Source organism: Hippichthys cyanospilos, chromosome 7 (genome assembly GCF_059441005.1).
Source record: "Hippichthys cyanospilos isolate Australia breed blue-spotted pipefish chromosome 7, RoL_Hcya_1.0, whole genome shotgun sequence".
Classification (NCBI taxonomy): domain Eukaryota; kingdom Metazoa; phylum Chordata; class Actinopteri; order Syngnathiformes; family Syngnathidae; genus Hippichthys; species Hippichthys cyanospilos.
In genome coordinates, this window is record NC_142375.1 from 7,023,584 (window position 1) to 7,050,849 (window position 27,266).

Genomic DNA, 27,266 nt, shown 5'->3' on the forward strand with positions numbered 1-27,266 from the left:
TACAAGATTTGCATTTATTTGTCTTAAATGTTGCACCGGTGAATTGCCCTAGTTGTCCTAGCATGTAGATTTCTTCCAAAATGATGTCTGGGATTATTGCTGATTTTAATGTTTATCCTCCTAGATTTTTAATCGGTTATGGGGAGCAAAGGTCCCCAGCAGTCCCACCATATGATAGGGGTGAAAGGAAAAAAAGAGCGGACATGGAAACGATCGCAAAGTTTACGTTTATTCCAGTCAGTTCACTAGCAGCACGTAAACGGTTTCATTCAAATTCCGTCAGGGTTCAAGAGCGGATGTATTGCGAACGTTGGTGCAACATGTCAACACTGTCAGAGGTCAGGAGGTAGACAAGGTTTCAGTTCATAATATTTCCATCCTTGTTGTTGCACAGGTTCACAGACCCACTATGACATAAATCCATAGAATATTTGTTTCCCCAGTCACTCGTCCTCCTTAAAGCTGAAGTCACAAATCAGAGAGAGGTGGTCTGAAGGGTAGCTGAAGGACGGAAGCCTGTTAGGGCCAATCTCCTTCTCGGAAGGCATATCCAAGACGGCGTCCACCTTCAGCATGTCCTGACTGTACCAAATGTAGTCCAGCGTGGTGCGGCATTCCCCCGTGGGGCGAATTTTCCACGTCGTGTACTGCGGCTCCGTCGAACAATCTTGGCTGAGCTTCTTATAAGCCGAATCCAAACCCAGAGGGGAAGCCGCAAAACGACAGTACACCTCCTCGGTCGGGACCGCGTTGAAGTCCCCGCATATGATCAGAGGGATGCGGGCGTCGGCGCCCGCCGGCGGCGCTGACGCGTGTTTCTGGACCACGTTCTGGACTTGACGCAGGAGGTCCGACCCCTGGGCGCTGCGGAGCCACTCCCAGCCGGAGCGGGCCTTCAGGTGGGTCACGGCAACGCACACGCACCTCCTTGTGCTTCGACAGCGCAGTATCATCACCAAAGCAACCTGAGACCAGACAATGACATGTCAGAGAGATCTTCATTTCTGAAAAAGTGCCTGCGAGCCATCCTTTCCACCCTATAGTTAGACGACACGCGGCTAATTTACATACCAACTACGCCTGTTCCTTTTTACAGCCTCCCAGCTTTAAAAAATGCTCTCAGCATTTGGTTTTTCTAAATTACATCTATCATTAATGAGATTTGATCAAAGAAAAAACAGCTCAATGTTTTTTACACCCTTTTCTCTCGCTTAATATATTTAAGATAATGGGTGAGCACCGATAATTTTCTGGATCAGTTTGTAATTATTCATTTAGTATTTTGTATAGGTATATACGTTTTATTTCGAGCACTTTGATGAACTTTCCTGTGTTAACGTTCTGGATCAATTTACGCTTTCGATGCCAAGCGTTATTGGGAAAGGAAACCTCTGGAGGGCCAGTATAGTTAGCATTTTCATTCACCTTTCTTTCAAGGCCATCGGAATATTGTGTGCTATGTCTATGTAAATATGGGTGCTGCCATACGAAAGATTGACTTCCATTCTTCAGTTAGAATTGATGTAGGTAATAGATGTGTTGTAAGTGTGGAAACACTGCCATCCAGTGGTCACAGTTAGCACTCTAGTGCTCAATTGGCATAAATTAGGTAAGCATTAGTAAAGGGCGTTAGCTCTTTTCCATGAAAAAACATATTTGACCAGAATTTTATTATGCATTATTCTTATTACTATGGCACTGAGCGAGATCACTATTCAATCATTTAATTTTTTTTTCAGTGTCAATAGGTTCAGTTGGTCCACAATATGTCTAGTTTAAATAAGGATTTACATATTCACGTATAAACCATGTAAAATGTGACATTTATATAGCTTTTTTCTTCTGTTGTAAAAATGGATACAATTTTAGGTAGATTCATTTAATTCTTATGGATAAGAATCCTTTTTACAGTCACGGTGGTGAGTGAGGGGTGCAGAACGGTTTCTCTTTTCGAGGGGGGAGGGCTTTGCAAAAAAATAACTGAGAAGCATTGAACTATGTTAAGGTGAACCGAAGAGATTGATCTCGACAAAAGCAGCGGTTTGTTGGCATTTCGTCAAAGCTTGGTGTCGAGACACTTGAGTTTCATTTGGAAAGCTAACAGTCTGTTTCACACTATTTTATAGCATCTTCGTGTCAAGGAAGTGAGTCGAGGATTTTCATTTCGACAAAACCAGTGCTTAGCTTTTGGGCTGTCATGTCTAGATTTTTGCTGTTGGGAGGCAGGGCTCGCGGAAAGTCTGCTGTACCGCAGCGCTTAGCTTAGTGGGGACATCTGGAAGGTTGTACCCACCTGATTGGTCGGAATCATCATGGCTGAGAGCTGTAAACTGACGCAATCCAAAAACTCGAAACGCGACTCCTCAAAGAAGAGCGCACAGCCATCAGGGCCGTTGTTGCCCTCTACAGCCAGACACGGAGACCAGGGCTTAGGGCAGAACCTGCTGCTGTAACCCAGACGGGCCAAAACCGGCTGCAGGGTGTCAAAGTAGTGGTCCACTTCCTGCAGACACAGGATGTGAGGTCGGTAGGTGAGGATCTCGTCTAAGATGAGGTACTTCCTTCGGGACCAGCTGAGGGCCTCCGGAGGACACAGCACAAAACTGTCGAGTCCTTCGCCGAGAGCTGATAAGAAAGAGATGAGACTTTCCTCATTAGTGTCATAGAAGGACCTTCTGTTTTCACATACTTTGGACTCCTTCGGCTTATTACGATTCCGCGGCGTACGATGCTCGTCGTTTGCGAACGGCTCGGCCCGTCGGCCTGTTCTTTTAAAAAAAAAGTCAATGTGGCCCGGAACGTCTTCATATCAATCGTGTGCACTTTGGATGTCCTCTTACTAGCTGTAACCATGGGAACACCATCATAGTTCTGACGTAAGACAGACACGTGAGAATTGTTTTCGGACCAGTCTTGAGTCTATGAAGCTGCTAGTTTTAAAAATACAATATACGTTTGGTATAAGCTCTTCCAGGTAACTCCTGGCTGTCCGGGGATTCTTCACTAGCATGGTCTTATTGTCGCCCAACTTGGGCTGACTTTGAAAGGGTCATAACATTATTAAATATTCATATATATTTATTTCCAACCCCTCAAAATCTTTAGTGGGAGCAGCCCTATCCATACATGTATTTTTTTCTTTTTTAACAGCAAAAGTAACTACGCTGTATATTTATATATTTATGAAACCGAAATACTGGAATATTCATTATGTCATCGTTAGAGTATTACGACTTTTGAAGACTTTTGCATGATGGGGCGTCCAGGCTAAGCCAATCACTCCAGGCTAAGCCAATCATTGAAGTCATTAAAATGCATGGAAATGTGATAAGTTGGCCGCTAGCACCACCCGGTGGTTTTGGGGTGTCAACACAAAAATTTCGACTGCTTTCTACTACTGTATTGTCTAAATACCCAGGTGCCCACCAAAATGGATTTCTGTCCAAAGGTGTGGCCGGAGAAGGTGTGTAAACCAGAGCTGTCCCCTACCTTGGGCCAAAATGTTCCACTGCATCACTCGGATGGTGGCGCCGCTGCCACTCGAGCGTCGAATGAACGTCCTGTGGAAGCGCGGCGGTTGATCGCCGAGGGCCACCTCACACTGCCTCAGAACCTCGGCTGGATCGAGGGGACTCAAAAAGGACCCCTTTGGCTCCTGGAAGGCAAACCAAACACAGGCCGTCCTTTCCAGTTCAAAGTCTTTATCTCTTGCACGTGGTTAGAAGGCAAAGGTTACCTGGCACAAATCAGGATCCAGGATTGTGTCCGCTGGCTGGTAAGGGTCCAAGTGAGTCAGAGGGAGGGGGACACGGTGGCCGCTTGTGCCACTGCTGCTGTGGGTGTGAGCCAAGGTGCTGTACAGCCTGGTGACCCCTCCGCCCATTGGGTAACCTGGAGAGAAGGACACAAACACAGCGATATTAGTCACGTGTTATACACGACAAAGTGAGTGGGAAAGGCTGTTTGTCTGACTGGCTTATAATGACACATCAACCCACAGATTGGTCCGAATTCGACCGATCCAGTTGGTTACAGCCCGCGAATCAATTGGTACCTGGCTGCACCTGAAATGATTATGGGAATTATGTCCTTATGATTATCCCAGTCTGCAAGCTATTTTCTTTTTAAAAACCTTTTATTTTGAAAACTGGTCAGGAGTTCATATGTGGGCAAAGAGTTGGGTCAAATTGACCCAAATACTCAGTCAGTCTTTTTTTGACCTATAATTGGGCAGTTGAACCCAACTGATTCACACTACTATTCTGTACCTGTACTGCTAAAGTGGTTTAGTGGTACTTCCCTCTTAATCCGCATGCTCATCAGCACACTTGCATGACTCACAAGTTTTGCATTGTGCTTAATAAAACTCTCCATGAGTATGAAATGAGTTGGTTTTAACAGCCAGAAATCGCAAGAGTGTGTGCAGCGGATGAAACCATTTTCTTTTGAAAACACAACATCTTTGACATCTTTCTCACTTGTCTGTGACATAAAGCCACATAGTGGAAAATCACTGGAGTATAAAGCGTTAGTTGGGCAGGCAGCAAGTATTGCACTGGAATGTTTACAAAAGAATCTAAGGTATTATTTGAAGTCGACGAAGCCAATGTGGGTTATATTGATTTGCGCGTGCGTTGCCACAGCCTGTTTTTGTTTATTCTCAGCAAACATTCAACACTATAATCATACTATCGCTTGAACCTTGTCTTGGGCATTTTGCACAACGTCATTTAATTCAAAATCACGACATTTATACACTCATATACACATATACTACTATATACATATAACTTATACTTATAAGTTATATTTATAATATATTTATAACGGTATACATTTGTAACTTAAAAAAAATGACCATAATTGGCATTGGATATTGAGACTTAGCACAACTCAAAGCACCTAGCTCAACACATGCGACCATACGTTGTAACAATGACGCACAAACAGCAGATGGCCCTCATTTTAAAACCTCCCATATGGTCTCCTTCAACGTGAAGAAAAATAAAAGATGATTTTAAATACAGCTTAACCGCCATAACATCAATGACAAATGTCTTACTCATTGTCTCCATCACTGTCCTCCCAGTACGTCCACTTTGCGTTCTGTTGTTGTTCTGTTGCGTTCGCTGCACTGTCAGGAGATGAAGATGAAAGCGTTGAGACAGCCGTGACATTCGCGAGTGTAAGCGGAGCTCTCGCTTGGCTGTGCTTTCTGCAGCCTATAAAGCCTCGGGGGCGGGAGACAGATTAGGAAGCCGAGAGACGTCATCTCGGCCATAATGGAGTACGCCAGGTCATGTGCTGGTGAAGCAGCGGGTGAGCGCACTGTTGCTTTCTCACAATACCCATACACACACACACACACAATGGCGCACACGGATTGTGTGCCATTTTCCACGGTACGTAATCGAATGTGAACACGTGAGTACCGAGGGGTCGCAAACCTGGTGCCCATGGGCCCCCAAAGACCACATGAGAAGCCCATGGGCCCATTCTACAAATAGCTCACCAGTGATGGGACGCTGTGATCTTTTAGGAGTGATCGTTTGAAAATGTAAACACAGATGTATAAAAATAAAGTGTCGGATTCTGACGATCGGTGTTTTTGCATATTTGAATAGCATTCATTATTAATAACGTACCGGTGATAATGACATTATTCTGACTCATTTTAACAAAGTATTACTTTAAAAGTGTGTATCAAACTAGTATCCCTTCACATTAGTAAGTAGTCAACAAGCAGCACAGTTTCATAACAGTTCTTTTCACCGCACCTGGTATAAACATACGGGTAACATAGTAACATAACAAATGAAGAATTGTGGCAAGGGTGTGAGTGCAAATACGTGCCTCCAAGGGGTTAAGCAATGACTTCCCCTCTAAGCATGTAGCAACGCCTTCTTGTTGCGGTTTGACAAGCGTCATTTCTCACATTGTACTTTTCCACGACAAGATGACAAGTACAGCGTTCAGCTGAGACTGAAGAGAACCAAAATAAAACATGCACACTTCTGCAAAAGTGCCAAAATAAAACGATTGGAGAAGTATGACATCACATAAACATTATGGTTCCTGCAATCCAAACTGAAGGCCAGAGGCCATGAATAGGGCCCACCACGTTATCTTGTGTGGCCCGTGAAAGCAGTGTGTATCAACTTCCATAACCCTTGCTAAAATCTACATCAAAATTTCAAAATGTCATGTGTAAAAGCTAATAAGATAAAATGTGCAAGATTGTTTCTTTCCCTTTTTACAGTAACTTGAACAATAATTGAGCAAGCCTTTAACCTTGATTTCTGATTTCAAAACTCGTCATCCACCAATTTGTTGTGCATATGTAGTTATATGATGGGACAAATGCGTGCATAGTCATGGAAATATGTGTTTTTATAAATGCAATGTATCAGTAAAATAGTGTGTTTGTGAAACTGGTATTCTAATAAAAATGGACACAACAGGAATCCCGGAGAAGTCGAGACTGGTTGTCTACTACAAAAGAAAAAAAGACTTCCTCCAACAGAAAATCAACTCCCAACCGCCTTTACAGTAAAATGGGCCACTTAAGGGAAGCTGTAACGACAAAGTGTCCCACGACCAAAATAGTTTTGACACCCCGCCCTGCACTGAATCACATTTAAATGTACGCGGCAAGATTCTGTTGTTTTGTTTGGACAAAATTGCCCGATCAACGAATGAAATTACATCAGTCAAACTAATGTGAATCACAGCATATTTGCGCTTCAACGTGGGCGCAATAACGGATGGAAGTCAGTGAGTGACTTTGGAACTGTTGCCGTGACCCGAAGCACCATTGTTACCAAGCGGTAAAACTACTGCCAAGACAGCCAAGTTTGGAAATGGGGTTTGAAGGCTTTCGTGCACTTTGCTTTTACAGTTTACTCTTCAATACAAGAGCTTATCAGAGCTAGACTCGTGCGCATAATTTTGATAACGGGAGGCTGATTTTAGCTTTCAGATTCCTTGTAGGGCAGTATAAGAGTTGAAATTATTTCGTGCGACCACCTGGAACCTGATGAATCCTCCCTGAGAGGGCTTCCTCCCACTGTTGCGCTTTGACGTGAGAGCAGCGTGGTGAAACGAAACGAGAGGGTCTTGTGGGCTGACTCACGTTTGTGTGTGCACAAGACTCACGTCTGTCTGTCCACGCCGGATATTCGTCAACCGCAAGTCGCGACATGCAAGCGCAGTGTGTTAGCGTGGGATGTGTGGCAACATTATTTGTAGTTCACAGGGGGCGGGGTTATTTAGGCACATTAAGTGCTAAGTTGAGAAAACACGAGTAGGCTTAGGGTTTATCAACAGAGCGTGCGTGTGCTGGAGATACTGTGGATAGCGATAGAGAGAGTGAGCGAGCGAGAGAGAGAGAGAGAGAGACGGCTGTATACTTTAGTAGGACATTGACATTTCCATATTGGGAAAGTGAAATTGCCTCATGGCATTACAGAACTGCACGGTTCACAATAATGTAGGTCATTTTGCATGCCGATTCGACGGTCATGTTTTACTGTGAGCTATGACATGAAAAAACTTATTTTGACACCGAACACTTAACGCATTTGATTTAACACACTGGACCTTTGAAAGACAATGCCATCTTAAGTTAAGGAAATGGTGTTTTCGTAGTTCTAATTCAGTTCAAGTCCAATTGCCAAAAGCCATAAAACATGTTCTGTATATGTCTCTCTTAAATTGCCCCTTAACTCTGACCTTTAGAGCGGTCGCCTTCTCCATACCAAACTCCAACGCAGAAGTTAGATGGTCCACATGCATTCAAACAGCACTTATTTACAAGTTTAAATATGAGTCTTGAGTTACCGGAAGTAAACTGCATAGCTCATCAATATAAGTGAAAGATGTAGACATTTAAAAATCCATCCATCCATTTTCTATATCACTTATCCACATTAGAGTTGAGCTGGAACATATCCCAGCTGACATTAGGCAAGAGGTAAGGTACACTCCGGAACTGTTGCTAGCCAGTCGCAGAGTACAAATTCACAGGCAAACATCCTCAACACAAGTGAACTCTTCTGTAACCCATGCAGGATTTACAGCATGCAGGATTTACGGCAATTTTGCATGAGGGAGATTGCATCGAAGAGAACCCAAATAAGCAATGGAAGAACTAGGGATATAGGAAGACTGGAGCATCAGAAACAGTACTAACTGAGGGGGTGTCAAACGGAGGCCCAACGAGGAGGTTTACCAATTTTGGTCTCTGATGTATCATAAACAACCATTCTTGCATTTCTTTTTAAATTTACAGCTGAGCAGTGACCACATAGCTCCAATTAATTTGACGTGACGCCATGACTTCTTCGTGAGTTTTTAATGTCTTCTGTTGTGTATATCATTACTTGGGTGCCACCCGGTGTCCAAAATGAGCCACGACAGCACCATTTGATTCTGTTCAATTATTTGCTGTTCACTGTACTCCTTGCAAAGAAATTGTACAGACAAAGCTTTTGATTGTGAGTGTCCTTTCCTTGGATCTTGTTAGTTGTATTTGTTGGTTTTATTTTTTTGTTTCGTTTTGTTCCTCTTATGTGTTCTATAGAAAAATATGTATTTATGAAGAAAATGATCAGAAAATATACATTTGTTTCATACAACTTAATAAGGTTATTACTCATGTTTATTTATTTTCAAAAATCTACATATGATATTACCTGTCCGGCCCGCTTGAGGATAGAGTTTCCTCCATGCGGTCCCTGAGCTAAAATGAGTTTGACACACCTGTACTAAACACTAGGTCACCATGTTGCTGATGTTTATATACTGGGGACCTTACCGTACAATTGTAAATATTGTCAAGTAAATACATCCAAATGTATGAAACAAAGAGTAGAGGACGTAATCTAGTAATATATAATATATAATACAGTATATAAACCATATTTAACTTAATATAGATGATGGTACAACGTATATGTAAAAGACGGCAAACTCCACAAGCTTGCTAATAGCTTTAACTTTTGTGACGACCATGTGTCTTTCAAAAACTAAAGAATGTTAAAGAATGTCAGAAAATAAAACTGAAGAGTACCTGCAGGCAATTTGCGTTCTAAGCAACTTTCAGCAGGCTAAGTACTTTAACAGCCAGACAACAAAAACAAAAATACAACACTGCATACTACAGCAAAATCAAACAATGGCGACAAAAAAAAAAAAAAATGCTTTTCTGACAACTTACCTGTTTTCTTTCTTTTTTGCCTGCCTTATTATCCTCGCATGTTGCTTCGCCTGCATAAGGTCCTTCAAGTGGTCACTGGAGTTACACAAGTTCCACTGGGAGGACCCAGCTGTCTGCCTGTGTTGTTGCCAGCCTGGGCGCTTGCTTGACCCTGTAGCTCCATTGCAAGGTCATTTAAGAGGGAGAGAGAGAGAGCGAGAACGAGATCATTATTTCTGCCCTCTGCTGGATGCAAAATTAGGGGGTACTGAAGATTTTCAATAAAACAAACAAACATGCAAAAATCCTTTAAAAATAATTATTGAATGAATTGTTTCAGGAAGATATAAGTTCAGAATACACATTTTATGTTCAGTGGGTTATTCAATTTCATTATTGTAAAAACGCAGATCCTCCCCCATACTAGAATGGTTCTAAGTTTGAAAGGGTCTAAAGTTTAATAAAGCAGACACTGATGGCATGTTTCAAGTCTTTTTTTTTCCCACCTAAAATGCTTCAGTTGTACTTGGCTGAAAAGATATTTCACAGGGGGTAGGTACATTATTGAAAAAAAGTTGACAATCACTTTTCTAGCATATATAAACGTATTCAAATCTCCAAGCGCTTCAACATAAAAAAGGAGGCCAGGTGATTGGTAAGCACGTCTGCCCCTGAGCTGTAAGGTTTTCGGTTCCAGTCTGTGCCTTGGCCTACCATTTGTGGTGTTTGAATGTTCTTCCTTTGCTTTTGTGTGGTTACCTGCTTACTGTCAACAAATATCTCAATATAAGTGTGGTTGCTTGTTTGTCAATATGTGTGTGTATGCAGCTTCTTGCTTAAAGCTGAGCTGGGCGAGGCTTCGGTTCACCGGAAACCCTAATGAGGACAAGCATAAGACGAAAAAATTTATTAATGTAAATGTATAGCTCTACGGAGCATGCTATTTGTGACCTACATCATAGACAACATCTAGTCAAAAAATATTTTTAAAAAATCAATAAATCATTTTAAATAATGATTATATTGTATTAAGAGATTTTGTCTCACAGCCCACTTGCTAAGAGAAAGGAACTGGAAAGGATGGCTACTTTGAAGTATTACTTGAGTAGTACTTGAGTACAGTAAAACACGTTCTCAGTCAGTTCCCTCTTTTTTAAGTACATAACTCCTCGTGTGTTCATTCATACTTCTGGTGCCTTCAGTATGAGTCTACAAAGTAAGAGTCTGCAAAGTGGATAGTCTTATTATATGGTCTAGTATTATTTTATTGTCCATTTACCACCTGTGTCTTAACAAAGAACATTTCACTTTGTGTGCATGAGGATATTCTGTGAAGCAAGAATGGGATGATTTTAACAAATAATTGTTTTTTTCTTGTTCAAAGTCTTGTCTTAATGGCATTTGCAGTTAAACTAACGGAAAAGAGATGGTCGAAACTAGATTAATTGACCATACTTGCTTCCCCCCCAAGATGCCATAAACGTTCACACCGTGGCATTTAGAGAATAAATATTATTATTGTGGATATTTAGTTGAAATTTTAGGCGCGGCATATTTATTATTAATCTTACCTTGGCAATGGAGTCTTTTCCTACTCGCTCTGTGTAGTTTTGCTTCGTGCGGAGTGTAGACATGCGCAGAAAGCAACTCTAGCTGTCGAAAGGTGTTGTCGTCATTCACAGCAAAACGTTTGTTGTGTCCGATATGTCATAGAAAACGTCTCATTTTATTTATCTATTTACTTATTTATTTATTTAGATTTAAAGGAACAGTGTCACAGAGAGCCTATAGAAAAAAATCAGCAGACATTTTGCAATACAAAGTTGTTGCGTTTGATGGATTAAAGACGAATTTAAAATTCTTTCAATTATTTGGAATTCACAATAAAGGGACACAAATGTATATATATAAAAAACGTTTTATTTTTAGATTTAAAAAACAATGAAATATTGTTTACGGGTCACGCGCGACCTCTCATCGCAGCGGTGACGTAAAATCTGTGCGACTTCTCCAGAATAACTCTAGAACGAATTACAATGGGAACAAAGACTTTACACTGATCCAAAAAAAAGAGGTCCATTGTTTATTGGAATTTTGGACTGACGCCAGCATTCCATTTCCTCGAAAGGACGCACAGAAACACGTAAATATTCGCGGGTATCCGCGACTATCTGACTGAGAACAGATGCCATTATGTTCCACTAGCTCCCAGATGTTCCAGTTGTGAGTCGATTGTTGACATGTTTTTTTTTCCTGTGGTTTTTTTTTTCCTGGCTGCAGATTCGTCACAAGGCACATGGAATTTGTTCTGCTCATCAATAAAAATGCGAAATCAATCAGAATAACGCTTCATTGCTTTTGTCCATAAAGGTTTAGAAATATTTTTTTTAAATCAACCGACACCATGACTCTGCTTGACCTTCTTTTTTCTTTTTGTGAGTGAGTTGGGGGGGCATAGCCAGTCACAGAGCACTTTGCATGTCATCATTGATGACAGCTTTTTGTCAAATCCAGATGCAAATAATTCCTTAGGACATGTTGCTAGCTCCACCACCACTTCTCATATGTCAGGTGAATATTCTTTGCCATATGTACAAAAATACACATTCATTTCATTATTGGATGTGTTGCATATGTATGACACAGTCAACCTAAAGTTGTAATATTACTGTACTAATACTGAACTTCTACAGATGTACAATCCAAAGTGTCCTTTCTACCATACCAGGGTTCTAAGGAGGAGACACAACCTCATCAGGGACAATACTCATCACAGAACAACCTGTTTGAACTGCTGCCATCAGGCAGACGCTACAGGAGCCTTAACAAATCCCCCACACACTAATCTGCCTCAAAACCAGTCACTTTACCGCAAGCACGCATGTTTGCACCGCCATTTTTTCCACATATCTTTCTTGCAGACATACGCAGACTGAGAATGTCTGAGTTTGGGATCATTTCCAATTAAGAAAGAGTAATGTTCAATATTTGCAATGTGGAATCAGCATACCACAGCAATAGATGGCAATGTTGTAGCGTGTATGCAAAGACCGTCTTGACTAGCATTCAGGTCGGAGGCTCCATTTGTTGTCTTGGTGCGCCATTAAGTGGCCGAATGGCTGATGTTGGTTGCTTAGTTTAAAAACACTGATTTAGTTGTTTAGGAGCTCTCTTGAAAGACAATATTAATGTACGGAGCTTCTAAAACCAAGGGAAAGAAAGTTATGAACTTCCCTAAAAGCATGAGGGCTGTATCATTTCCAAAATACAACCTGTCCCTGCAACCAATTTATAGAAGCTTATTTTTTAGGTGTTTAGCATAAAACATGCCCTGTCTGCATATCAAGAAGAAGAACAGGAAGTTATTGACCTTGTAGCAGCAAACAGGCAGCTTCAATCTCAAGTTTACTCATGAAATATTTTTGAAGCATCAACTGTAAGTGTCTTTAAGGACACATGCACGTTTAAGCAGTGTATGGAAACTTTTGCATATCGTGTATAAGAAGCGTTGTGCTTAATGTTGAAAAGTAAATGCTCAAAAATCTTTTATCCTTTTTTTCTGATAGACAAAACACTTCATACACATTTTACCAATCAGTGTTGCGCTAATGCTAATTGTGTCTGCTGAACAGTTAACATCAGCAAATTTTGGGCGGCCATTTTCCCATCCCTGTTTTTGATTTTTAACTCATTCAATCCCAACGTTTTTTAAATATCCAGACATTGGATCCCAGGTGTTTATTTGGAACTTTTTACATGTTTGCCAAGCTAAATTATTGTGCAACAATGGCAGGCATTAAATTAAGCACTAAAGTAATGAATTTCTTTAGGTACTTTAGTGGGTATTTAAGTACTGAAGTAATCAATTATGTGATTACCTTAGTGCTTAACTGCTTAAAAAGTAATTGATTACATCAGAAAGGCAATTGAATACTTTGGTACTTAATCGCCTAATTACTTTAGTACTTTTAGTACCTAATGTTATCAAATACCCCAGTTAAGTAGTTAATTCGCCACTTATGTTTAGGCCTTCCTTTAGCCAAACATATCTGGAATTGAATTCCTGGGAAAAATGTAAAAATACGTAAAAATTTCGTTTGAATGAGTTAGTTTGGTTTTGAATTTGTTTTGTTTTACATTCTGTAAGCAATATCCAATGTGATTTTGGTCTATATCTTTCGCTAGGCTCATTTGCTCAAGTGACCTAAGCCATTGCCAATTTTTACATGTTATCCATAGATCTCCAGCCTCTCGCCCTGGTTGGCGGCAAAGTCTTCATCAAGAGGATCCTTCTTACAAGGAAACATGCTGGATACTGAACATCTTTGCAAGTCTGCCCACCCAGTCTCGACTTTGTCCTCTGCTGATCGCACTTCTCAAGCATAAAAGCTTCTTAAAGGCTTTTGTTCAAGAGGTCAGATGTGAAAACGGATCTAATGATAGTGCTGCGTCAGAATCCAGCTCATTAGGAGTCCTGCAAAATCTTCTTCCCGTCCAACTTTGTGCGTGAATGATTCCGGAGGAGTTAAGTTTGGTTATCAAACTTTTAGATTTGGCATGCCAAACATTTGGCCAAGAAGCCTTCCCACACTTGTACTGCCGCCGTCTATGCCGACCAGGAGACTCACTAAGGAGGTAAAGCAAATGGTGAGACGAATGTTGGCAAGTCATTGGCATGTCAACAAAGTTTTGTGTGTGGTCTGCTCCCTCGACCTCCAGTTTCGGGAGCTGTGATTCCTGGAGAAGATGGAAGTGTGTGCTGTAGCTTAAGTTGACAGTAGTTAGATCCTTCAAGGAGTAATACAATTCTTTAACCATCTTTAGCAGTAAAACGCTCACATATTGCCTTTAATTTGATAACTAAATCACGTTTCATTAAAAATTATTACCTTAAAAAACAGTCTCCCTACTACTGCCGACTCAAAATGACATCACGTGTTCAATGCTCAAGCAATGACCAATGGTTCGCCTTTTTTCTTGCTTTAGTCATGTGACCATTTTTGAACGTATTATTGTACCAGAGAAATAATTGATCAAATTAATCATAGAAAAAATAATGAGTTTTTAGTGTTGAAAATGGCAAAATAGGTCAATTATTGATGTGATTCATGTGAGTGCGCTTCTTCCAAAGGAAGCTGTTACCACTTTTCCCCTGGCCATTCTTGGAGCCCTGGTCAAGGCTTTCCCCCCTCATCCTGATTTGAAGATCACATCAATAAATAATTTACATTTTTGCTTGAGAATCAACAGTGTAATATGTTACTTCATCTTGCGACAGTGACGTTGCAGAATCTTGAAGAATGTTGAAGAATGAACTGTAGCAGCACAGACAAATGATTTTCACAGCACCAACAAACAGGCGGTTCAATTTCAGGTCTGCTGGGGATTGTGCTCTGAATAACCTAAATAAATAAAGAAAGATCTATAATCACTGAAAAACAACAGCAGCACAAACAAAGGATTTTGCGGCATAAACCAGCACTAACGAGACAATTTGCATGGTGCGTGTGTGTTCGTGTGTGTGTGGACTGTAACTTGACATTTTCCCAAAAATATTATAGGCTCAAAATTCTTTATTGCAATCAATGGTTAAGTTTACATGTATTAGAAGTCCCTCTGCAACAGATTGTATATGGAGGGTATGACAAGACATATTGTACTGAGATTTTGCAGCGTGTTGAGAACTCCAGGCAGTCCTCATGAGCTTGTGATGTCCCAGATGACAAATTAAACTGTACATTTCTGCTGAATGAGTTTCTTCAAAGCTAGTGGAGCTAGTATCATGAAGCGAAACCTACTGAGTCCAAGTGATGTCGTCAAAATACAATTCTGCAAAGAAAATCTGCAAAAAAAGTCCTCACTACCCACAAATCGTGAGCAAGACTGTTTATTTTTTGTTTTGTTTTTTTGCAATTGAATTTCAAACAATCAAAAAATAATAGTGCAGTATAATTCGAGTTTAGCAAAACAAACATTTCATTCCATGCCGTTGTTACCAATGCATTAATCAAGACCAGATTAAACGCACAAAATCCAATTTTGGTGTCATTTTGGTGATTATTTCCATGGTGACACTTGCAACGGAACAGCCTCAAGAAGTTATTTTTTAACCAGTTAGAATGAAGTTTTATAAATGCAGTACACACATTGTTCATGTGATATTTGATCAGATATAAAATGGATTGTACAAAATACTTACTGGAATAATGGTAAAAATACTTTGCGCTTAAATCGTTCAACATTACAAGTGCAAGAACTTGCGTTATGCTGACTCATCAGGCAGTCTGTTCTGATCTGTTCCTCCTAGCGGGCTGATTTCTTACAGTGGATAAGACGTACAAAGGATGGATAAACACCAACAGTGTTGTCAGAGTGAGGGCAATGTCCACCTGCAACACATAACAGTCGAGTTAATTTGACCATAATAGTTTATTCTGCTAGTGTTTGCTGATTTAAAAATACAAAATGTGGTCGTAAAATGCTTTGTTATGCACAGTGTTAAAGTTGGTTTTGGGCTTGTTTAGACTATTAGACTAAAACTTGTATCATGATTAATTAAATGTGTCTATTGCTGTGTGCGACTTGGCTGTAGTTTAAAACTGTCAAGCAATGTTTCACTCAGCTCTTGTGACTCCGTGATCTATATTTATTAATAACCTGATTACTGTCATTTTGTGTAGTGTCGTAGTAGACTTGTGAAGTATCTAAAAATCATTCCCTTTAGTTTGCCACTAGATGACGCTGAAGTTGAGAAATTATTCAATTGTACAATTACACAATCATGTTTACATCGACGTTGATATTCTGATTCGATTAAACCAGAAAGCTAGAAATGTTGAGGTGAGGTAGAGATTTCGGTTTAACTACAGAGTGCCGCTACTTACATAAAAAGGATCTCCACCAAGAGGTCCTCTGACCAGCGCAAAGCAGGGGTACTGAAGTAGTGAAATTACCGCCGACAGAGACATGACAAGGCCATACAGCTTCCCGAAGTGACACGCTGGAAAACTGAGGCAATACAATGGCATATTAAGCAGTAGTCAGCAACTACTGTACTGTACATTTGCGTGTGATATGATCATTGTGGCACCTGAACAATTAGCATGAACATTTGTCAGATTTATTATTTCTTCCACTCACACGATGTTAATGAAGGCTGCGTTTCCACCATAGATGAAGGAGCGATTAATGACTTGCAGAACAAATGTGAAGTACTGCAAAGGCAGGACAGGGATGGCGGCACACAAGGAAAAGAACAGGCACTGCAGAGCAGTGAGGAACAGTGATGGCAAGGCAGAGCGCAGGTCTGCCTCCCGCTCAGTGTCTCCTACACACAAGACAAGTAGTTAGGAGGGCCTTGGAGCTGCACGCATCACTGTTAGAAATGTTCCATTTAATTTTTTTTGCATAAATGGGGAGTTAAGTAAGGGAATTGTCTTTACAATATGGTTTACGTGCCTCAACTACTCTAAACACATCATTCTCACTAATATTGTACTTGTGGAATGTGAATTAAGTAGCAAAATTCACCCATTGTTATCCATTTCAGGGGCTAGCCGTTTTGCCACTTGGCGTCCACTGAAAATAACGCCACACTCCCAAATGCTATTTCGACTTCTGACTTGAAAAAGTGTACATGGCCGCAGCATTATTCTTTAAAGCTACAAGTGAAGTCACCGGAGGCAGTCTTATTTGCCACTTGTGTGATTATGTGATTATGAATTTTTAGGTAGCTCTCAAAGTGCTACTCCTCAAAGATTCCGGGCACAAAACATGCAGCGATGACTCTATTTTTAAGAAGAAAAATAAACTGTTAGAAACAGTGGCAACGTAAAATGGCTGCCCTCTGGCTTCGACTGCAAATGTGTGTCAATTATTAGTCCATTCACACACAAATATGTGGATTTATCTCACTCATATGGCACCAGTTGGAAACTTGTAAACTGAAAGCATTCCAGGCGAATGGTGGCATTACATCAAGACACACCTAGATCTGTCAGTCAGCCATGTAAAAGTGATATCAGGGCCTTTCTCCCCCTGCATTATAGAACCAGGTCGGAAGTGTCCAAATTCGGGGTGGAACCATGCTGTTTCATTACAATCGATACAATGAAAAAAGAGCTTAAATCTGATTTACCAGGAGAAAGAGGCTTTCCTTTGTGCCTGTCCAGTATAAGTCCATTCCATGGTGCACACAATACCCCACATAACTGTGTCATGGCAAAGGCATTGGTGTACCGACTGACTGGTGGGGGACAGAATGCACACAAAATCAGCCAATTACAGTGCCTGTATCATAGTCTGCAAAATAAGTATATTTACCCAGGTTTCCATCATTTTTGGCCAGGCGGACAAGCATGGGATTGAGGGTGCTGATGAAGAGGTAATGTCTCAGCTGCATGATGGACAACCATAACAGGTGGAATGCAAAGAACCAGGACAGCACGCAACTCTTGAAACTCGACACTACAACAGGAAACAATCACAATGATCGGTGTTCTAAACTTCCTGATCTAACAAGCGATGGCTGTACTAGCATTGAAGGTTTGCACTCGCCCAAAAGTGTTTCTAAGTCCTATATGATGTATTGAACAATCGGTGCAAATGTAACTTGTACATTGGAAAAAATGATTAAATAAATACATACTGTATATTTGTATTTGTAAAAACTGACTTGTAGAAATAGAAGATGTTTTTGTAACTGTAGCCCCCCAAAATGCACTTGGATTCAAAAATATATACATTTAAAACTGCAGTCTGTGTCTGTGTATCTGTTAAAATGGTTAAGTGGTTGAAGAAAAAAAACACGTTCTTGAGGGAAAAAAAACACACTTTGTGGTTGTAGAAATGGGAACTTCAAGTCGAAAGAGTCGCCGCAAGCAGTCACAAGTGTTCCTGCTCTTTCGGTAAACACACATGACTTGTGCAATGGGGCACTTTTGTACACGTAGTACAAGTTCCCAGTACCTGCACTTGCACCCTTGTGCCCCTGAATTACGCATTCCCATTGAAAGTGCAAGTGTATAAGTGCTCTGTCGCCCCACCATTTGCAACCTCGTTTCACACTTTGACAGGGCCAAAAGGTAGGGCAGTCAGTTCAGTCAGCCAAAGGATGTTACCCACAATTCATTGCAGAAAAGAACTTCATGCTGACAAAAATGATTTGCAAGTTTAAGCAATGAAATATGAAATATTTGTATATTTATACTGTATGTGTTTCTTTGTTTTGTTTTCAGTTTTAAAGTAAATTTGCCTTTGAAACTGCTTTGCTTTCAGACTGAGTTATTCAGGTGGGCTTTCCTTCACCTGGTGGGTCTGTGGGTTGTGTATCTTGGGAGTACCTTGAATCGGGACGCAGGCTCTCTGTCTCACGAAATACCGAATGACTGGCTTCGCCATTCAGAAGTGGTGCTCTTGATTTGGCGTGGTTTTGGCAGGTTGGCAGCAGATCTTTTTTCTTCCAGGGTCTCAGTCCCCTGTACACTCAATTTTTTCCTGGCAGAGGATGTGCCAGGATGTGCTCACACACTCTTGATCGATGTTTGTTTTGTACACGTCTCCTCCCTCTGATTTGACTGACGCTTCATAGGGTTTTACAGCATGAACAAGATTTCCCCTACTGCGTAGTCTGTACTTCAATTACACGTTGCCTCCCTGTCCAGTCAAATCTGTCGTCCTATCGGGTGTGATATCCCGCAGGCCCACCATTCTTAATGCCAGCGCCTATTCCACTTGTCTGCTGCATGCTGATAAGTGAAAGCTGTGTGTTTTCTGGTGTGTCTCCCGCAGTGCGGAACCTGTGGTTTGCTCTGTTCCTACTGTGTTGGATGTTCAACAGTTGCAGTCATATTAGGGTTGCTCTCCTATGCTGAAGGTCTCTATTGTGGCAATATCTGCCCAGCATGCCAGGATGAAGGATGGCTCATTAGGGTGCCATCCCATTGTTTCGTGGTTCCTTACAGTCGCTCTGCAGCTTCAGCCCCATGGTGTGCCCCATGTCCTGGATAGGGACCTGCCTTTGTTGCTTGACCTGCTGTGCGGGCATCTTTTGAGCCTCCTGTCTGATGCAGCAGTGAATTATCTCTCAAAACTGCATTCTTGCTCTCCATTGCCTTGGTAAAGCATGCCATAGAGTTGGATGCACTATCCTTCTCTTGTCTAAGCTGGCATTCTGATAGTATTCTTCGACGGCAAGCCATTTTCATCTTGAGAGTCCTGGCTACCTCCTATGACAGCCAGCCTCTCTCACTTGCAAATCTTCTATCCCTGTCTGGTGACAAAGGGGCATCCGCTGAGCTCTTGTGCCCTGGTTGTGCACTTGTATGTGAATGTTACGCCGCCTTTCCGTTTATTTTTTAGCTTTTTGTTGCTAATGGGGTTCCTTCCAAAGGGTCTACCCTCTCCAAGAGATAGTTTATCTTAATGTGTTGTCAGTACCATTTATCATTGTTTCAGCACTTCCGGGCACCCCTTGCCTTTGAAGATTTGCTCTCACGCTACCAGGAGTGTTTTGATGTATTGCGTTGCTCGGAACGGGGTGGTTTTGGAGGACAATGTGTCTGTGCTTTAGACACCATCTCTGAGCATGTGGAGGAGCAAAGTTTTTTTTCTTCAACTCAAAGATTTCCTTCCATCGCTCCAAGAAAAAAAAAAAATGCTACACAACTAAACATATTTTTTCACAACTACAAATATGTTCCATTTGCATTGTACAAGTCACTTACCTCACTACTAGTCTAGATATTCCTTACAATAAGTGTGTTGACTACTGTGATTGTAGTTTAGTGGGATTTTGAATGCATTACATCTGTGCTGTTTCATTTCGTTGTCTTACCCAAATAATAGCCAATAAATATTTAGATCTATTGGCAATTTACACCCGTATTAACATCAACATTTTCCAAGAGGTTAACTACTATTACCTTTTCTGAGTTCAGTCTCATCCTTGGATGTGTTCATCCCGTGACCTGACTCGCTTGAAGCTGGCAGAGTTTCATCCCCCATCCTTTGCTCCATGTTGTTGGAGTTGCTTTTTCCACATTTCAATCTGCAAAATCAGGAATTCAACATCTAAATTGTAGAAGAGTATACAAGAAGTACGGGGATCATGCTCTTACCCATAGGTGAAGCACTGCGGTACTGGGTAGGGGATGTGTGTCCTGGGCATCAGAAACAATGTACGCCCAATGTGTATAATGGAGCACAAGGACAGAACGAGGAAAGAGGAGCGCAATGAGATGCCTTGTTCATATAGAACCTGCACAGTACAAGAACTGATGGTTAACAATAGAACCATTAATTTTTGTCGTATTTCACTCACTCAGCGAAAATAATTTGATACTAATATTTCTGTATTGAAAGTCATTTTGATTGTTTCAGGTATTGTATTTTTCCTTGAGCTGGTGAGTTAGCTATGAGCTAACGTGTCCCATTCGGTGTGGAGCGAATCGATATACTGTACTGAATGTGTGCAATTAAGGGCACCTATCGAGCATCTTTTCTGTGTAACCCTCCTCTGCTACACTTAATTCAAATGAACAGGATGTTGTCAAGCTTCTGCAGCGCTTCCTGATGAGCCCTACCGCAAATCCAGAAAATAATTTTTGGTGCTGCTAATAGTTCTTTTGATGTGGGTGCAACAGTTTACCTTGAAGATAAGAAACACAGCTGAGGAGGAATCATAGGCACCACTGTAAAGTGTGATGATGGTGGAGCGATGAGCTGCAAACAAGTTGCCCACCTTTGATAACACAAAGACACAAATAATTGCATACATATGTCTTTATTCTGCCGACTATTTGATCTATTACACACTCACATCAACCGTGAATTACTTTCATTCCAGATTTAGAAACCATCCATACTCCACACAATATAACAGATTGCAACTGTCAAGTGCATCTGGGGCATTTTATAATAAATAAAAATTCATCTAACAACATGAAAAGCAAATAATAGAGACCCTTCGTACCATACAATTTCATGGGACAAATATTAGAATTTAGGTTGTGCTTCCACCAAATGAGTTTAGGACTTAAGTATTATACAAGTACGGTATTTGTACCTGCATGTTTGTCATAAGGAGCAGAATCCCCCCCACAGCAATGCAGGCCAGAGCGGGGTAAAGCAGGATTGAAAGTGCTGGAAAAAAAGTGTTAAATTGAATGATGGTGGAGGATTGATATACAGCATCTTATATAGCGGTATACAATTTTTTATTTTAGATTGCATCAGTTCCCAGAATTCAGGTTACAGTACATGTAAATCTATACTCTTTTTCAAAAATACAGGGCAAAAATATCAGAACAGATAGAATAAACATGAAAAAAATACAAGATTTATTTGCAAATAATTTCATACAACTGCGTCAGGCCTGTGATCCACTGACATGACCAAACTTTTATTTTGTGATACTTCCAGGCTCAACACAGCTAGTTTACTTTGTTGATTGTTTTATAGGGTTGTTTCATTTATTCTGTTCTTGCTAAGTAAAATAAATACTCAATGATTAAGTTAAATCAGAGATTGACCAATCCAGTCTGATATATTTGACTTATTTTCTCCTGATGAACTCTTTTTTTGTTTGGTCTTCTGTCAATAAGACACAATGGTTCTGCACATTTAGTCAAAGGTTAATTTTTGTATTTATAGATGTCATAAAACTGCCAAAGAACATTTTTAAGGCGCTGTCATCATATTTGGCTCCGGAAGTATTAAAGAATTTTCTCATATTCATTCTTTGAACCTAAACATTTCTCATTTATGGCAAAAGGAATCGCCCTGACAAATAGTTTGTGAAGGAGAGTGCAGCGCGATAAGCTGAAATCCAATATGACAGAATGTCAGTATGATTTAATTTCACAAATCTTTCTTGCAGGACCTCTCGTATCTTTCTTTCTTATAGGATCACCTTTATTGTACAGTATGGGTCGTGTATTGTGCATAATTGTTTGCGCTTGCTGATACCTACTTGCATTAGAAAAGCTCACAAGAAGAGTTCCAGTGGTGTAAAGGGATCTAGAGATGAATGAAAACCATGATGAAATATTTTTCCAATTGGTTCCAAATTGGCCATACAAATATTTAAACATTTAGTCGTTGTTTATGTTATATTGTTTATGTCACAATCACTGACCAATGTTCTTTTGAATGTACAGTACGATTGTACAAGAGGTTGAAACCTCTTTTTCTTTTTATTATTCTAACCAGTTTGCTACAGACTAGCGACCAGTCCAGGTTGTACCCCATCGCTTGTGAGGTCAGCTGGGATTGGGTCAAGCAAAACCACAACCACAATGAAAGATAAAGTACAGTATATAGAAAATGAATGGCATACAGTGGAACATTGTAATTGTCGCTGTGGGACAGTGGCGTCGTAAGGCCTATTTTAGTCAATGTGGCCCCCGAGCCACGTATGCCCACCCCTGGTTCAAGGTATCCCATTTAGGTTGTCATGTTTATGAAAAAAATGCAAATGAGCCATTCATTTAATTGGACTCGATACCACAGACATGAAAACACCTTACATTATTCATTTGTCTGTGAGTTTATATTCTTTTAGATAAGGCAATGAGGCTAATTCTGTAAAGTGTAATGCCATCCTGGTTTCAGTAGAATCTAAACGTACAAGAAGCTATTGTAATGTAAAGAGGAAAACTCACATTGCCAACAAACGTGTTATCATTGTGCCAAATCGATCAAAGAGGAATCCACTAAATAGGTTCATAAAGTTGTTGAGGAACGATGCAATGGTGAAGACCAGAGCAAAACTTTCATCCTGACTGCTGCAGTCTGTCAAGAAGTGACACAGAACAAAAGCACGATAGGTTTCATGAGGAAGCACAACATTGTGACATTATTGATAAGCTCAATAATTGGGGTCATGATTTTTTTTCATCAAAAGCGCAGGTATTAAATCTTTGGTTCTGTTAAATGCTGTAGCGACTATTCAGGAAGAGAGGGTTGATTAAAATATTGTCTTGGAGTCGCAAATTCCAACATTCTTGTGTAACTTTATCACATCATCGGTTGGAGCATGCAGGCACAATGCCTGCCCCAACATGCATGGAGCATGAGTCCTCTTTACCAGAAATTTTTGTCAGTTTACTTGGTGAAAGTGGAGGTGGCGCTTGATTATAGTCAAAACATCTTTCTTCTCAGTCCTAAGTCTCACCACTACACAGAACCAATTGTTTTTAGACACTTCTCATGAAGCAAAACAGCAATGTGGTCTCGTTTTATGCTCATTCTAGGTTCTTCACCAAAGGCCGACGTGCCGTACTTCCAGACTTCGGGGCAGCATCTGCTTCCACTAGTCACAAATTTGTGTTCTCAAAACGTGCTTTAAACAAGACATAGAGTTGTTGTTTGTTTTCCACAATGAAAATTGTGGTCAGAAGAAATTCTACCAAAATACACACAAAAAAAAGAAATATTATTAAGAGACTGTGTCATGCATATACAAAAACTTTATTTTACCATGATGATGGGGTGAAGCTAGGGTATGTGACACGTTAGCGGTTGCAGAGTCTTGCCAAATTAGCAAATGCGTCACAGTAGCTAGTGGCTCCACTACAACTGCAAAAAAGGAACAATTCTTGCTACTTTTTATCGTTATCAGATAATGGTGTAGTTGGACACTTGGGGAGACTCCTAGGCTTCCTCTTGAGTCGGAAAATGTTCAGCCCTTTGTGTCCAGACTGCAAATAGCTTGCACAAAACTTCCAGTGTTTGTTTTTTTTAACAATGTAGTGTGAATGATGTCTCGTACAGTACCTTCAAGAGTTGTTGTGCCATTGCTGTCTAGATCTCTGACACACAGCTGACTGAAGTAGCCATTCTCCTTCAACACAAACACTAGGGAGGCGTACCCAAACATGACACCAGCAAAGCACAGACACTCAAGCATCCCAGACAGCAAGGTCAGCCTGTAGAGCAGCCTCGTATTCGTCTTGTGACTCTGCATGCTTCACTTTCTTGTGCTTCCAAAAGTCCCAACAATCAGTCAAGGTTGAGGTTTTTCCTCTAAGGATGGCTTCTTGAATGTGATTTTGCTCCCAGGCTTTCTAATGAAATGCATATTCTCATCAGAGCGATTTGGAATCCTCACATAACCCCAAATTTCTACAAAACAGACAGGAAGAAAATAGATTTGTTGTGTTTTCACATATGTACAATCCCTTCACAAGAGAATCTCTATGCAAAAAACAATCACGATGTCTTGTCTTCCAACAAATTATAATACATCACAAATTATAAATATGAATGATACACCAGGGAAATGCGCATCAAACGATTTTCCAGTAAACTGAAACAAAATGAAATCCTAAAAGCAACATTTTTCTGATTTTTGTCTTGAGGGAATTTGTAAAGAAACCCGACTGCACATTAAATGGCAGTCATTATACAGTAAATGCATTGCAGGGGTACACACATAAACAGGATGGATGGATGGATGGATGGATGGATGGATGGATGGATGGATGGATGGATGGATGGATGGATGGATGGATGGATGGATAGATAGATAGATAGATAGATAGATAGATAGATAGATAGATAGATAGATAGATAGATAGATAGATAGATAGATAGATAGATAGATAGATAGATAGATAGATAGATAGAAATAGACAGACAGACAGAACTATATTTTATCATACATAATAGTAAAGAAATAGTAAATAATCATAAAAAGATTATGACAAGAAGAATTGTCAAAAAAAAATTCACGAGGTTGCCAGTTTTGGCCAGACGGTGTTGACTCTAATCTCGATCAATCCCAATTAAATTGTTGACACAAGGTGTCGTCTGACATTGCTTGACCGGTTTTCCTTTAACGGCCACAAACACTACACTTTCACAAACAACCACATCATTCAGAGAGACTATTTGATGTTAATTGAGTCATGATTACCTTATAGTGTCCGTGAGGTCCACACATTATTGTAGCAGGAGTCAGACGATCCGCGCAACTGCGCACAATCCGAGCAGGAGCGGCGGAGGAGGGGCGGGAACGAACATCAACATTTCTGGATGTAGTCTCATTTAAATCTTGCGCACATGTGACGTATAAGTAATACTGTGAGCTCAATAATAAATAACAATAAACAAACAGTCTAAAGACATTTAATTGTTCTCACTTCAAAAGCGGAAAAATATAATAAAGGGTTGCTGCCTCTTTTGGATTACTGTACTGTATTCGAATTTGTCCCGTGGCTTCATGTTGTCCGATCCCTGCATATTCTATTTAGATTTGTTCTATATATAAGTTAAATACAAATATATACAATTTCAGAATTTTTATAAACATGAAGGATACTTGCAGCTTGCATCTAAAAAGTGAGTGAATACTGCTGACGAATAATCTGGTTGCATTTATGGTTGCTCATGCACATTACCCGAAGTATTTTTTTCTGATTTCTACAGAGTGAGTCGGGTAAAATGAGTGGAAATGTTATCCAAGGAAAGTCCATTTGTTTTGTTTTTTTTATTTCTTTATTACTTTATCACACAAATCGTGAGCTATTTCAACTCTTTAATTTAAGTTTGGTTGATTAAGGCAGAAAGGAAGACTCAAGCACACGCACACACGAACGCATGGCCTCACACAAATCAGTATTTCAAAAAGAATATTTCATGTGCCAGACCAAGAAGGACTTTATCACCTCACCTTTACATGCAGCCACATGTTATATAAAATAAAATGCACACATATGCCTGCCTTGGCCAACACTCATAAACAAAAGCAAATCGAAGTAAAACAAAAACAAAAAAACAAACAAACATGGTTTGTTAGCTGAATTTGGCAGGTAATGCTTTTTATTTTTTTTTGTGTACTATATTATATCTTGTACTGGTATTTCATGCACTGAAATACAGCTGAATCATACAGATCTATATTGTCACCAGTAGCTGATGTCGTTTGTCATACTGCCAGTCTACTGCTCATTCATTCAAATCAGAAGCACAATGTCACAACAATCTCTCAATTCTTCATAATTCTGAATGATTCTTTTGATTTATATTTGTTACTGCTTGTATTATGAGTGTTACGAAAGGTCTGTATGTGTGCATTTTATTCCATGAAACCCTGACTGACAATGTTATATCAGCAATAACTTTTCAACAATGTTGATTGAGTGCTGAGATGGGATTGTATTAATCTAATAATGCTCACTACAAGTATCAAATATTATATCATTATGGAAGATTTTTTTTTTTTTTTACTATTTTATGTGTGCAGCTCAAGGGGAACAACACTAGAGAGATCAATACTATTTGACAACATAACATAACATAACATAACATAACATAACATTGAAGACTGACTGTGTTATGACTTTTACTTCAAACTCAGGCTTATTGATGCGTGCTGCTGACCTCTTTGCAAGGTCACCCCTGTGAAAGAAGTCTTGATCTTGATGGATTTTGTCCATCCATCCATCCATCCATTTTCTAGAGCCGCTTTTTCTCACAAGGGCTTTAGGCAGGGGAAAGCTTGAATTGGTTGCCAGCCAATCGCAGGCACATAGAGACAAACAACCATTCACACACCCGATTACACCTAAGGACAATTTAGTATGTCCAATTCACCTGTCATGCATGTTTTCGGAGTGTGGGAGGAAGTCGGCGTGCCCGCAGAGAACTCACGCGGGCTTGGGGAGAACATGCAAACTCCACACAGGAGGCAAACTCCACACAGGAGCCAGGTGGATTTGAACTTGGGTCTCTTTAACTGTGAGGCGGACGTGCGATTCACTATGCAACCAAGCCGCCTAATGGATTTTGTTTGGTTAAATAAAAGTTATGTTTGGTGAATCTAAAGCTATGGTAGCGGAGCATCCATGTGTTTGAGTGCAATGCAACCACTTGTAAACGTAAGTGAAGCAGAAATAATAATCTACCACAAAAAAATGCAGCTACCCTATAGTTCCAGCACGTGTGAGGTATGTCTGCCCTTTTCTATGACAATTATGATTAAAAGAGGTGCATTGAAGATGTTATTTCACTGACGTTGCATGGATAATTTTGGATACAGCTTTATTACTGCTCCTGATTAAGACCAGTT

At 40.3% G+C, this 27,266-nt stretch overlaps 2 protein-coding genes across 6 annotated transcripts; both read right to left on the minus strand.

Annotated features, from left to right (window-relative positions):
• Nucleotides 1-208: 208 nt before the first annotated feature.
• noctb (nocturnin b) lies at nucleotides 209-10,820 on the minus strand. 4 transcript variants are annotated; one of them, XM_088418938.1, is made up of 8 exons: nucleotides 10,768-10,820; nucleotides 9,911-10,072; nucleotides 9,218-9,368; nucleotides 5,063-5,134; nucleotides 3,737-3,891; nucleotides 3,490-3,655; nucleotides 2,294-2,625; nucleotides 209-965 (listed from the first exon to the last, which is right to left on the minus strand). In XM_088418938.1, the coding sequence occupies exons 4-8, from the start codon at nucleotides 5,073-5,075 to the stop codon at nucleotides 444-446; spliced, it is 1,188 nt and encodes a 395-aa protein (XP_088275064.1). In that variant the 5' UTR covers nucleotides 5,076-5,134; nucleotides 9,218-9,368; nucleotides 9,911-10,072; nucleotides 10,768-10,820; the 3' UTR covers nucleotides 209-443. The 4 variants fall into 4 exon arrangements, with proteins under 4 accessions (XP_088275064.1, XP_088275065.1, XP_088275067.1 ...); XM_088418939.1 differs by having other exon boundaries at nucleotides 9,956-10,072; nucleotides 10,768-10,816; XM_088418941.1 differs by lacking the exon at nucleotides 5,063-5,134.
• A 4,247-nt stretch (nucleotides 10,821-15,067) lies between these two features.
• slc43a3a (solute carrier family 43 member 3a) lies at nucleotides 15,068-25,217 on the minus strand. Of its 2 annotated transcripts, XM_088420570.1 has the most exons (13): nucleotides 25,113-25,217; nucleotides 23,972-24,319; nucleotides 22,858-22,987; nucleotides 22,167-22,213; nucleotides 21,261-21,337; nucleotides 20,844-20,936; nucleotides 20,314-20,453; nucleotides 20,119-20,243; nucleotides 17,519-17,662; nucleotides 17,334-17,441; nucleotides 16,337-16,523; nucleotides 16,081-16,204; nucleotides 15,068-15,585 (listed from the first exon to the last, which is right to left on the minus strand). In XM_088420570.1, the coding sequence occupies exons 2-13, from the start codon at nucleotides 24,159-24,161 to the stop codon at nucleotides 15,472-15,474; spliced, it is 1,479 nt and encodes a 492-aa protein (XP_088276696.1). In that variant the 5' UTR covers nucleotides 24,162-24,319; nucleotides 25,113-25,217; the 3' UTR covers nucleotides 15,068-15,471. The 2 variants fall into 2 exon arrangements, with proteins under 2 accessions (XP_088276696.1, XP_088276697.1); XM_088420571.1 differs by lacking the exons at nucleotides 22,167-22,213; nucleotides 22,858-22,987.
• Between the last annotated feature and the right edge of the window lie 2,049 nt (nucleotides 25,218-27,266).

Coding starts and splice junctions, on each gene's coding strand:
- noctb (XM_088418937.1), bottom strand. CDS start 5,177: ATGTCACGGCTGTCTCAACGCTTTCATCTTCATCTCCTGACAGTGCAG. Junction 3,656..3,736: donor TGGATCCTGATTTGTGCCAG/GTAACCTTTGCC, acceptor TTTGCCTTCCAG/GAGCCAAAGGGGTCCTTTTT. Junction 966..2,293: donor TGATGATTCCGACCAATCAG/GTGGGTACAACC, acceptor GTCTGGTCTCAG/GTTGCTTTGGTGATGATACT.
- slc43a3a (XM_088420570.1), bottom strand. CDS start 24,161: ATGCAGAGTCACAAGACGAATACGAGGCTGCTCTACAGGCTGACCTTG. Junction 20,244..20,313: donor CCGCAGTGCTTCACCTATGG/GTAAGAGCATGA, acceptor CTGATTTTGCAG/ATTGAAATGTGGAAAAAGCA. Junction 16,205..16,336: donor GCAGCCTTCATTAACATCGT/GTGAGTGGAAGA, acceptor GTATTGCCTCAG/TTTTCCAGCGTGTCACTTCG.